We start from the raw sequence: 12,437 nt of genomic DNA, 5'->3' as shown, positions 1-12,437 counted from the left end.
TCCTCTAGAGCAAACTATCCCTCCTGAAAAGTGTGACATTGCAGTTCATACCACGTGGAACCACCGGTTAAATTCAGCTTCTGGAAGTTTTTTTGCGTATCTATGAAACATATTAGCGCACCTTAAAGGCTAACCAGTTCCGCGATATGCTCCACGGCAGACTGTTTTGTATTCGGTTGCATGCCATCACATTCCAGTGTTCATCACCCTGTTACACCATTATGATTCTGTTTGAATTCTTTAAGAACTGATAGCTGGCTGAATGTCTTGCACGGTTTGTAACACCCAAGAAATTCGCCTTCGATGTTGATGGTGCCAACCTTGTGATCAATGTGGAGAGCCATTTTTCACTCGGTGTTCATGGGGCAAGATAATGGTTTGTTTTGAACATTTCTTGAATGTCGACGATGTCCACTTCGTGAAGAATAGTACATACATCCCATGCAAGGTTGATCTCTGCGCTTAACGAACACCCATTTTCTGTCGCGCACCTGATACAAGTCGCGATCATTAGCAGCTAATTTTTTTCGTGTCATAATTAACGCAACTTTTTCAAACGAGCCTGCGAGCTTGCACTCAGGGGTTTGGTTCAAATGGCTCTGAGCACTATGGGACTCAACTGCTGTGGTCATAAGTCCCCTAGAACTTAGAACTACTTAAACCTAACTAACCTAAGGACATCACACACATCCATGCCCGAGGCAGGATTCGAACCTGCGACCGTAGCGGTCGTGCGGTTCCAGACTGTAGCGCCTTTAACCGCTCGGCACTCAGGGGTTTTTTGTGGGTATGCAACAGACCTACGAAGAACGGTAGAGAGAAACTTACATTTCCATCTGGCTTCGTGTATTTGCTCTCAGTGCTTTGCGGTGGCTGTGTTATCTTGGGATCTGGTGTCCATTTTGTCGACAGCGAATTCGTTGTCGTTTGCTCTGTCGACATTGTAGTTGTCGTTCCCTCCGTCAGCAGTGTAGTTGCCTTCTGCTCTGTTGACATTGTGGTTGTCGTTCCCTCTGTCAGTCGTGTGGTTGCCACTTTCTCTGTCGATAATGTGGCTGTTGTTTGCTGCCTCGACAGAGGGACTGTTGTGTGATCTGCTGGCAGCAGCGTTGTTGGTGGTACCTGCTCACTTTCGCACGTACTTTTACTGGAACCTGGAAGTCAAGGAAAGAAAATCGACTCAGCCTGGTGTGTGTTAGATATAGACACATTAGACGAAAAAATTAGACCAAATACAAGCCAATGATTTGAGGCTCGTTCACTAGGAATTTTCAGCTACCAAAACATCTGCATTAAAGTACTGCAGGACACCCTATGGTGCTAAGACGGCAGCATTTCCTCCGCTGCTATTATTTACCGCTTTGTGTTTTCCATTTCTAAACAGTGTGCGACAAGAAGGAGAGTCGATAAGCCTTTGTAAATGCCCTATTTTGTTTAATGTGAGGATGTTTAGCATTTCGTGTGATACATGTAGTTGGAAGTAATGTAACTCAGTTCTTGTAATTTTGGTAGTAAACTTATTTGTATGCCCAACGCATCTTATGTAATGTCCACTAAATGAATCAGACGAGCATTTCCATGACATTTTCGCGAATACTACACTAGCTCGTTACACTTCTGTTGCATTTATGGCAACATTTAAGCAATGTGATGTATCATACCTGACACTGTAGATGGTGGCTGCATATGTCTATTGGAACAGAAATGACCGAAGAAATTTTGTATTATAATGGACATGTAGATGACAAATGTCGATAATCGAAGGAGGTACCAGAGATGTAATGAATATTCAAAATCTCTTTAAGAACCGAAACAATAATATTTACACACGAACAAAAATGAAACAAATGTATTAGCTACCTCGACATGACTTACCACAAGACACACCAACATCGAGAAACACCAGCATTCCGCTAAGTTATACAGAAGGCAAACTATTCAGCAGGCGAAATACAGGGGATAGGCAAAATAATGTGAACAGTGGTATTAATGGGATGGTTGTGTTTGACGGTCAACAACGCAGGTAGGCACGTATCGCGCTGGACTGTGCGTGTTCAGTACGGACTAGGCGTCAGTGCAGGTTGTGTAGGAGTAGTGAACACTTCGTATTTGCATTCACAGGTCGAGGTCGACGTACAATGGAAGACTTAACAGAGTTACAAAGAGGGCGGATTGTGGGGGCCCGATTAGCTGCAGCATCGGTGACCAAGACAGCCAACTTCTTGAATGTTTCAAGGCAACTGTTTCAACCGTAATGACACAAAGCATGGTTAGTCACCATCGTGTAAATGTAATAGTGGGCGCAAATCAAAACTAAATGACAGAGATCGTTGTACGCTAAAACGAATTGTGTGAAAACAACACAAAACTATGGCGACTAAAGTGACTGCAGAGCTCAATAGCCATCTTGGAGACCTCGTATCTATCGATGCTGTCCGACGAGAACTCCATAAAGCAAATATTTATGGACAAGCTGCTATACCGAAACCATTAGTGAAGACAAACAAAGCAAAGAAGTGTAAAATATGGTGTCAGGAGCATAAATCCTGGACGGCTGATCAGTGGAAACACGTCATATGATCCGACGAGTCAACGTTTTCGTTAATTCAAACCGGGCCGGTTTTACGTTTGGAGAACGCCAAAAGAAGCCTACAGTCCTAATTGCTGGTACTAACGATTAAGCATGGAGGTGGAAGTGTGATGGTGTGGGCGGCCATATCACGCTATTCTGTTGGTCCCATCTTACGTTCAAAGCCTGTGTTACAGCCAACGATTATGTGAACATTTTAGGTGATCAGGTACACCTCATGACTCAAATGATGTTCCCCAGCAATGATGCCATATTTCGGGACGATAATGCAACATTCACGCAGCCAAGACAGTACAATTTTGGTATGAGGAGCATGCAACTGACATGCAGCAGCGTCTTCTCCGGCCAGCACAGTCCCCAGATTTGAAGATTATCGAACCCTTGAGGGCGGTATTGGAGCGCGTACTCCGGAGCAGACTTCCTCCTTCCTCGTCACTACGGGAGTTAGAATAGGTTCTGATGGAAGAGTGACTTAACATTCCACTAGAGACTACACAGTCATTAAATGCCAATATTCCAAGAAGAATCTCAGCTGTATTACAGGCAAATGGGGGTCCAACGCCTTATTAATAAACCATTCCCAAGTAAGTACAGGTGTTCACAGTATTTTACCTATTCCGTGTATGTAAGCATATGTAAACACAGTGAAATACATTGCACTAGCCAAGACATTACCAGCGTTCATGGTTTAGATAACCTGGAAAGAAAATTAAAAACCACACATTAGACATATGAGAAAAAAATGTTTGTGTATTGATGTCATCCTGAACATTGGTAGTATCTAAAATAAAAGTTGCAAAACTGTTCAAACGCATTTTATAAAAATAGATGGCTCTACGAAACTGCAATGGAACCAGTACGGTAATTAACTGTTATTACGACCCATTTTCAGACGACAGATCTGTATAATAACTTTCCCGAAATGTGCTACCTTCTACAAAGGAGAAATAGATCAGGATTTCTTTACGAAAAATTCAGAGCATACGAGTGCTTTAAAACATATTGCATACTCATCTCCGCATACAATTTTGCAAAGTTGCTGAAATTCAATGCATTAGGCACCTAATACAAATATCCAAAACTTGAAGGTTCGTCAGAAGTTAGTTACAGCTTAAAATAATTGTCAGTTCTGACGGTCGAAAGTGTTGGACTAGTTTTTTACGCGCTCGGCCCCCGCCTCCCCCCTCCAAGGACAAATGTTGTCAAGGTAGAATGCTTTGGTAAAGACACACTTGTATTTAGTGGATGTAGAAATACCGCACTCGGGGAAGAATAGGCAGGAAGGGTCGCTGCTTGAAATACTGGAGATCAGGAACCACTTCCAGAACCATCCTGAACAGCTAATGAATTAGGAAGCAGATATCAGAAACTCTCTGTTTGTTGATGTTTCCCACTCTCACTGATTACCCAATTCAAAAAATGGGAAATCCAGGACAGAATGTAACAATATTGTGAGAAGGAAAGCTGCTACTCACCATATAGTGGAGATGCTGAGTCGCAGAAAGGCACAACAAAAAGACTCTCACAATTAAAGCTTTCTGCCATTAAGGCCTTCGTCAACAATCTACACACAGACACACAAAGACACACACACACACACACACACACACACACACACACACATACACATACACACACACACGCAAACGTGACTCACACACACGATTGCAGTCTCAGGCAACTGAAATCACACTGTCTTAATGGCCAAGAGCTTTAATAGTGAGCGTCTTTTTGTTGTGCCTATCTGCGACTCAGCATCTCCGCTACATGGTGATTAGTAACTTTCCTTCTCATAATATTGTATGATTCCCCAATTCAGTTTTATTAAATCAATTTTCCATTTAGTCCTTTATTTACTTACTTTGGTGTCACATAGGATGAAGAAAAATTCGCGCACTCGGACTTGGCAGCGCAATTCCTCACATACTGGCATACGAAAATATCTCTCTCAAAATTTCGTCCTGCGCGTGTTTTAGGCAGTAAATGGTTATTAAAAGTCGGTAATCTGACAATGTAAGCACGTCTACGGTAACTACCTTTGTTAGCATGTTAACACTTGTGCTGTGCAGTTGGTGCAGAGGATAGCGTTTTGGGTTAGCATGTAGGATGTCGAAGGTTCGATTCTGTGTTGAGACATATTTGTTTTTATTTGCTAAAAGTAGTCTGCATAGCACGGTATCTGACGTCTTAATCATCATACAGCGATTACAGCGGGTCTTCTGCAAAGCATTTGCAGTTACGTATTACGAACACAGAAATGGAAATACAATCGTTTTCATTGCTCAGCATTTAATGAAACGTTTTGCATGTGGTAGACTAGAATTGTTTCGCACCATTGCATACGACGTGCAAAAGGCTTCTTTTAAAGCTGACCAATGAAAGCGATTGTATTTCCATTTCTATGTTTGTAGTACGTAACTGCAGATGTTATGTAGAAGTATGACGATTAAGACGCCAGACATCGTACCGTGCAGACTACTTTTAGCAAACAAAACAAAATATGCCTCGACCCAGAATTTAACCTTCAGCCCCCTTCATGCCAATGCAAAACGCCATTCACTGCACCAAGTGCACAGCACTGCTTTATCTGCTGACAGAGGTAGTTACCATACAGGTGATTATAGTACTGCCAGATTGCGAATCTTTAACGTCCATTTACTGCCCGAACCATTCACAGGGCGAAATTTTACGAGAGACATTTTTGTATTGCCTTGATGTGAGGAATCGCGCTGCGAAGTCAGAGTGCGCGAGTTTTTCTTCACCCTGTATAACTCTGAATATAGGATTAGGCCTACTTACTTATAGAAATAATTTCTTTGTCGACTGTAAATTCTTTGGTATTCGCCATTGTACAATCAAACATGACATTTTTGTCAGTTATGGTAGCCATTTTTCTGACAACGCGAAATCTTCTTTGCGAAAGTACCGGGTGATCAAAAAGTCAGTATAAATTTGAAAATAAACCACGGAATAATGTAGATAGAGAGGTAAAAATTGACACACATGCTTGGAATAACATGGGGTCTTATTAGAATAAAAAAAAAAACGTTCACGAACTTTCCAACAGATGGCGCTGGACAGCAAAACGTCAGTGACTGCGCATGACACTCGTGTATAAAAGGAGCTGTAATGAGAGAGAGAGAATCCGTCTGATCGGCTTCTTTCACTCCCGCCGTCCATAACACAGATTCCTACACCTTTTTCCCCTCCGCCGGTGTGCCCCAAGGCTCTGTCCTCTCCCCCCTTCTGTACCTTTTGTACACGGCGGACATGCCGCCGCCGTCACCCCCCATCCACCTTCTCCAGTTTGCCGATGACACCGCCTTCCTTTCCCTTGCCCTCAACCTGCAGCGCTCCCAACACCTTCTCCAATCCCATCTTGACCGGTTCACCGCTTGGTGCAACCAGTGGTTGCTCAAGGTCAATCCCTCCAAAACCCAGGCGATCATTGTAGGCAAAACCACCCCTTCCTTCCGCCTCCTTGATTTCTATCTCACCATCTATGGCCGTCCTATCGCCCTCACTCCCACCCTTAAGTACCTTGGCGTCACCCTCGACCGTCGCCTCTCCTGGACTCCCCATCTCCGGACAATCCAAGCCAAGACACGCTCCCGACTTCGTCTCCTCAAGCTCCTTTCCGGCCGTACGTGGGGTCTGGACCCCTCCACCATCCTCCACACCTATAAATCCCTCATCCGCCCTATCCTTTGTTACGCCCATCCGGCTTGGATCTCCGCCACCCCACATTTTATAAATCCCTCCAAATCCTTGAACGCCATGCTCTCCGCCTTGCCTATCGCATCCGTCTCCCCTCCCCCACGCGGATCCTGTACGATCTCATCCCCTTCCCCCACCTCCTCCTTTTCCTTGAAAGGATATGGATCCTGTACACCTCCCGTAAACTCGATCCTCCTCACCCGCTAGTCTCCCCCATCCTCTCCCACCCCCGCCCGCTGCCGCACCTGTATTCCCACATCCCACCCGGTCTCCATCTCTCCACCCTCCTTATGCTCTCCCGAGGTGGCTTCCGCCAGCTCCCTCTCCCTAATGATGCCCTCCTCCCCTCCATGTACCCCTCCTACCAACTTTCAACCTCCCACCCTCTTCCTGTGTTTGCTCCTCTGGGCACCCTCCCTCCCTTCTCTCCCTCTTCCCACCCTCCTCCATTTCTCCCCACTCCTCCCCCGGGCTTCCCCTCCCCTGTCCCTATCCTCCTCCGCCCATCTCCTCAGTCATTGGCATCCTTGTTCTCCCCTCTCCCCCACCTCACCCTTATTCCCCTCTTGGCAGGTCCCCGGACTCACACACGCTAAGTGGACATTCGCGCACCGGAGATCATCGCCATCAGTGTCTCGTGTGTGCCGTCGTGTTTAGTGTTCAGTGTTCACCGTCACACTCCATCGTTCACCAGTGCCACCGTCATCTTCAGTGTTTGTGCTTCGTGTCAACAATTTGTAGTGTGGATTGTCATCGAGTGTGAACGGCTTCATGTTTTTTTATGTTCATGTGACTACTGTTTTTTTCCCGCCGTTTTTCCAAGTGATGTATCTTCTCTGTTTATATCATTGTACTGTCTTTGGCTGAAGAGCGGCGTATTGTGCTGCTGCCAGCCTACCTGTTCTACAGGTTTTAAAATCACAATAAAGAAAAAACAAAAAAAGAGAGAGAGAATCAGATGCGCCAGCAGTTGCAGCATGTTGACGTTACCTGAAAGGGCGCTTTTAGTGAAGCTGTATTATCAGAATGGGGAATGTGCTAGTTCAGTGTTACGATCCTATCGCCATAGGAAGGGGATTCGAAAGGGTAAAGGTCCGTTGACAAATGCAGCTGTAGCGAGAATGATATCGATGTTCAAAGCCACGGGTTGTTTAGACGATGGACCCCGTAGTGGCCGACCGAGCACGAGGCGTAATGCTGCTGAGACAGTTCAGGAAGAAATGGAGACTGTAGCGGGTTCGTCTATGCACGGGGAAGTCAGCACTCGTGCAGTCTGCACGTCGCACCCTCATTCCATACACTACTGTTTGGTTGGCACTTAGGCGTACCTTCCGATGCTATCCGTACAAAATCCATCGGCATCATGAACTGTTACCTGGCGATTTAGTGAAACGGAGGGCATTGCGGTGTGGGCGTTTCAAAAGATGGCGGAAGATGACGATTGGTTGAGTTACGTGTTGTGGACCGACAAAACTCATTTCACGCTCCGAGGGTCTGTCAACGCCCACAACTGCGGAATTTGGGCTACCGAAAATCCTAGAACTGTCGTGGAAACTCCGTTGCACGACGAGAAAGTCAGGGTATGGGTTGGATTTACCACATCTACCGTTATCGTCCCTTTTTACTTCGAGGAAATGCGTGATTCTGGTTTTGTAACTGCTACCGTGACGGGTGAGAGGTACGCCGATATGTTACAGAATCGCATCATCCCCAGCCTGTCTGGTGAACACCTGCTTGAACGTACGATGTTTATGCAGGATGGCGCTCCACCCCATATTGCTTGACGCGTGAAAGATCTCTTGCGCGCGTAGTTTGGTGATGATCGTGTGCTCAGCCGCTACTTCGTCATTCTTGGCCTCCCAGGTACCCAGACCTCAGTCCGTGCGATTATTGACTTTGGGGCTACCTGAAGTCGCAAGTGTATCGTGATCGACCGACATCTCTGGGGATGCTGAAAGACAACATCCGACGCCAATGCCTCACCAAAACTCCGGACATGCTTTACAGAGCTGTTCACAACATTATTCCTCGACTACAGCTATTGTTGAGGAATGATGGTGGACATATTGAGCATTTCCTGTAAAGAACATCATCTTTGCTTTGTCTTACTTTGTTATGCTAATTATTGCTATTCCGATCAGATGAAGCGCCATCTGTCAAACATTTTTTGAACTTTTGTAGTTTTTTGGTTCTAATAAAACCCCATGTCATTCCAGGCATGTGTGTCAATTTGTACCTCTCTATCTACATTATTCCGTGATTTATTCAGTTTTCAAATTTATACTGGCTTTTTGATCACCCGGTAGATATTGTGAAATAAGTGGCAAAAAAGTGATCTATATTCCATGTAATAATGTTCATGTTGCCACCGTGTAATAACGTTTCGTCAACTACCCTCAGGGAAATCAACGGAAACAGAATTCGTTCGTTATGATGCCATAATCTTCCAAGTTCCACATGGCGTCTTGAGCTGTGTGCATCGTACTGTTGACCGAGCCTGCGCGGTCCGCCCGGCACCGCAGCCACGACTGCCGGCCGAGCCTCGACTCGCGCTGCCCGGTCATCCGGTCGAGCCGCACCGGGGACCGCTGCGCAGAGCGGCGCCCCGCCACAACTCGAGTCCGGCCGGCGCCCGTGCGGTTCGGCTGCTCGCCAAGTCGCGCCGCCGCCGGACGCTCCACTGTGTCGGGCGCGAAATGAAATACCTGTGGCCCGTTTGCAAGCAGTTTTTCACTACGCACAGTATTCACCGACACAGTTCTTCACCTCCGGTGTTATATTAAAATAATTGAGGGCCATAGCATCAACAACACGATCATTACTTAAATGTCCACCGTCACTTCCAATTGTTAAATCCACTTATTGTCACGTACATGTGAAAAAAAAACTCTATCCTTAATATGCAGTGAAAGTAGTTGATTTTGTTAATAGTCGTCTTACTAATTAGCGAATTTTTGCAATACTAACCTAAGTATTTAAAAGTTTTTATTGACTCACACTGAAGTAAGATGGTTAAATCACGGAAGAACTGTTCTCATATTGCACGAATCAGTGGAGAACAACCTCACGAATGCCCTTGACGATCTATCCAGGTATTACAATACAAACCAGCTTAAACCAAACCCTTCAAAGACCCAAATGTGTGCTTTTCATTTGAGAAACAAGGAAGCTACTCGCAAGTTGAAAACCGTATGGTTGGCAGCTGATAGTTGAAGTGCTGTCACGTTATCTGTGCACCCAGTAATGCTGGCAACTGATGTGATATATATAGGGATCATATCAACAACGCAGTGAAGCGTTGAAACTGGTTACAACAGAATAAAATAAAATCATAAGGATGGCTGTAGGTGTTTTTCTTTTATCACGATAATAAACGTCCTGCCAAATGGATGGACATACTAAAAGATGGTCAGAGATCGAACTGGAACACTACGAGACTCCAAAATACCTCGGAGTGACACGTCACAGATCTCTCACTTTCAAAAAGCACTGCATCAGATGCAAGTCAAAAGTTTCCACCAGGAACAATCTCCTACGGAAACTGACCGCATCACAGTGGGGTAGTCAAACTGAAAAAATCCGAACATTTGCAGTGGCACTATGCTATTCTGCGTCAGAGTACGCCTGTCCTGTTTGGTATAATTCAACTCATGCCAAACAGGTGGATGTAGCTCTCACCGAAACCTGCAGAATTATAACAGGTTGCTTGAAATCCACTCCTGTCGAATGGCTTTACCATCTCACTGGAATAGCATCATCACCTGCTCGAAGAGAGATAGCTGCGAACAAGGAAAGAAAGGCAGTGGAACAGGAAATTACTCATCCTCTGTACGGACATGAACCGCATCCGCAACGACTGAAGTCAAGCAAGAGTTTCCTCAGGACATCAAAGGAACTTAGAACTACTGCTGAAAAAGCTAGGTTACAACTATGGAGGGCTACGACTTGCCTTCCCCCTGGTTGGAAAAGAATTGTTGAAGCTTTACCTCCAGGCCATGACGGGGAAATGAAAACTTTGAAGTCCCTGGATAGACTGAGATCCGGAGTTGGAAGATCAAAAATTAACTTGGCAAGATGGGGATACACTGATCCAAATGATATTCGGTGTGACTGTAGAGAAGAAGAGACAGTTAAGCACATGCTTCGGTGTCGATTGTGCCCAGTATCGTGTACAGAACATGATCTTCAACAAGCAATAGAAAATGCACTGTAAGTGGCCAAGGTTTGGTCAAAAGTAATTTAATCATAACTGTGTAAAATGTATGTACATGTATCTGTATGTTTCTGACATGACATTAACAATAATGACGTTTATCTTTTCCTCGCCAGGTACATCTTTTCCTAGACAAAGTGAGGCTACCGACTGTGACTTACTTGACAGACATTTTGTTAAAAGTCAACAGCTTAAATTTGTTGCTTCACGGAACAAACATAAACCTGTGTAATGTACAAGACCATGTCGAATCGTTCACTAAAAAAAGCCTTTGCAGTTTGGGAAATCTGTCTAAATTCCAATCAAATTGTGTGCTTCGATACCCTTCACGATTTCATTGTAGAAATTCATTTTACTTCGGACGAAAATAAGAATAAATTAAACCCTCTCCCCACAAGGTGGATTGGAAGGACGTCAACAACAAAGATGGGTGTAATCCTGTCCGTACCACCGAGCAGGCGACTCCCCCAATACCGTGAGCCCGACAGGTTAGAAGGGTACAACAGCGGGGGACAAGACTGAGCTATATAGCGCATGCGCGCTAAGGCAAGGAGGGCTGGTGGATGGTTAAGGAACATCTGAAGGGACTTGGAAAATTTTCGAATACTATTTTCCTGTTCTATGTACTAATAACAAATGGATTCGTAATCGCTTGGAAAAATACGATAATTTTCGAATCGACACGAAGTGTAAATTGCAACGAGCAGCTACCCGAAACATCTAGTGACTAAGTAACAGAAAGTGAATCCTTTTCACCGGTAAAAGCTTGCCGCTATGGCCGAGCGGTTCTAGGCACTTCAGTCCGGAACCGCGCTGCTGCTACGGTCGCAGGTTCGAATCCTGCCTCGGGCCTCGATGTGTGTGATGTCCTTAGGTTAGTTAGGTTTAAGTAGTTCTAAGTTCTAGGGGATTGATGACCTCAGATGTTAACTCCCATAGTGCTTAGAGCCATTTGAATCATTTCACCAGTAAAATTCTGCTTAAACTTAAAGGTGGAGTTTCCAATGATATCAAATAAATGATATCAAATAAAGCGGCTTGTAGGGAAGCAGCCTACTCACGCTGTAGTAAATTCATATCCGTCTTTCCATTGTGTGCCAGCCAGTCTGCTGTAACTAGCTCTGACGTCATAAATGTTGCGCAATACTTTAAAAATCAAGCAAATAACCTAAAACTTTTCTAGCATGTCACGTGTAATACTAAATTAATATGTGTTGAATATCAGTTCGATAACTTTAGCCATTTTCGAAATTTGGACGTTTTTCTGTAAAAATCATTGGCGCAACAGAAAAGAGCTAGAGACTTCAAAATTTATAATTAAATTCCTCTTTCATAATAATTTAATAAAAACAGTACTTTGGATTTCACAAATTAAAATTTTAGTGGAAATTCGTGATTTTCTGGCTTTCGTCTCAAAACTTAAGGAAGCAAGATAGATTAAGTAGGCTAATAAATAAGGCTAGGATGTTTAGATTTAAATAGGTTGGAGATCCGCTATAACTATGAAGATGTGAAAAGTTTCATTTGAATACCTATAAAACAATAGCGATAGCGAATCTCCAAAGGGCCAGTTCAGAGCTCATCTACTGCGTGCAGTGTAATTAAATTAATTCTCTCGCCCAAAATATTTAACTTAGCCACGTCAAAATTTTATTATCAATACTTAACTGCGTGCTGAATGCACATTTAAATTAAGAGCTTCATCGGCCATCAGCAAGAGAAGCTATGATTTATTTAATATCTTAATGTGGTACATTACTAGCCCAGCGGCTAGTCGGGAGAGCCGATTTGATCAGGCGTTCCCTTAGCTGTCCGCACCGCGGCTTTATATATAAGAACGCTGCGCGAGGAAGAAAGGCCCCAGTTCTCTCCAGACACTGAATAGCACGTCATCTGTGTCGGGAGTCGCGTTGCGTC

At 44.5% G+C, this 12,437-nt stretch overlaps 1 protein-coding gene across 2 annotated transcripts in view; it reads right to left on the bottom strand.

Annotated features, from left to right (window-relative positions):
- The window catches only part of LOC126237373 (uncharacterized), a 786,945-nt gene that overhangs the window by 696,336 nt on the left and 78,172 nt on the right, over window positions 1-12,437 (bottom strand). For both annotated transcript variants that reach the window (XM_049947458.1, XM_049947457.1), the window contains exon 5: window positions 829-1,154. In XM_049947458.1, coding sequence (XP_049803415.1) covers window positions 829-1,154 — 326 coding nt within the window. The remainder of the gene's footprint in view (window positions 1-828; window positions 1,155-12,437) is intronic.

Source organism: Schistocerca nitens, chromosome 2 (genome assembly GCF_023898315.1).
Source record: "Schistocerca nitens isolate TAMUIC-IGC-003100 chromosome 2, iqSchNite1.1, whole genome shotgun sequence".
Classification (NCBI taxonomy): domain Eukaryota; kingdom Metazoa; phylum Arthropoda; class Insecta; order Orthoptera; family Acrididae; genus Schistocerca; species Schistocerca nitens.
The sequence above is the reverse complement of the archived record's forward strand: the minus strand, read 5'-3'. Positions and strand labels throughout refer to the sequence as shown.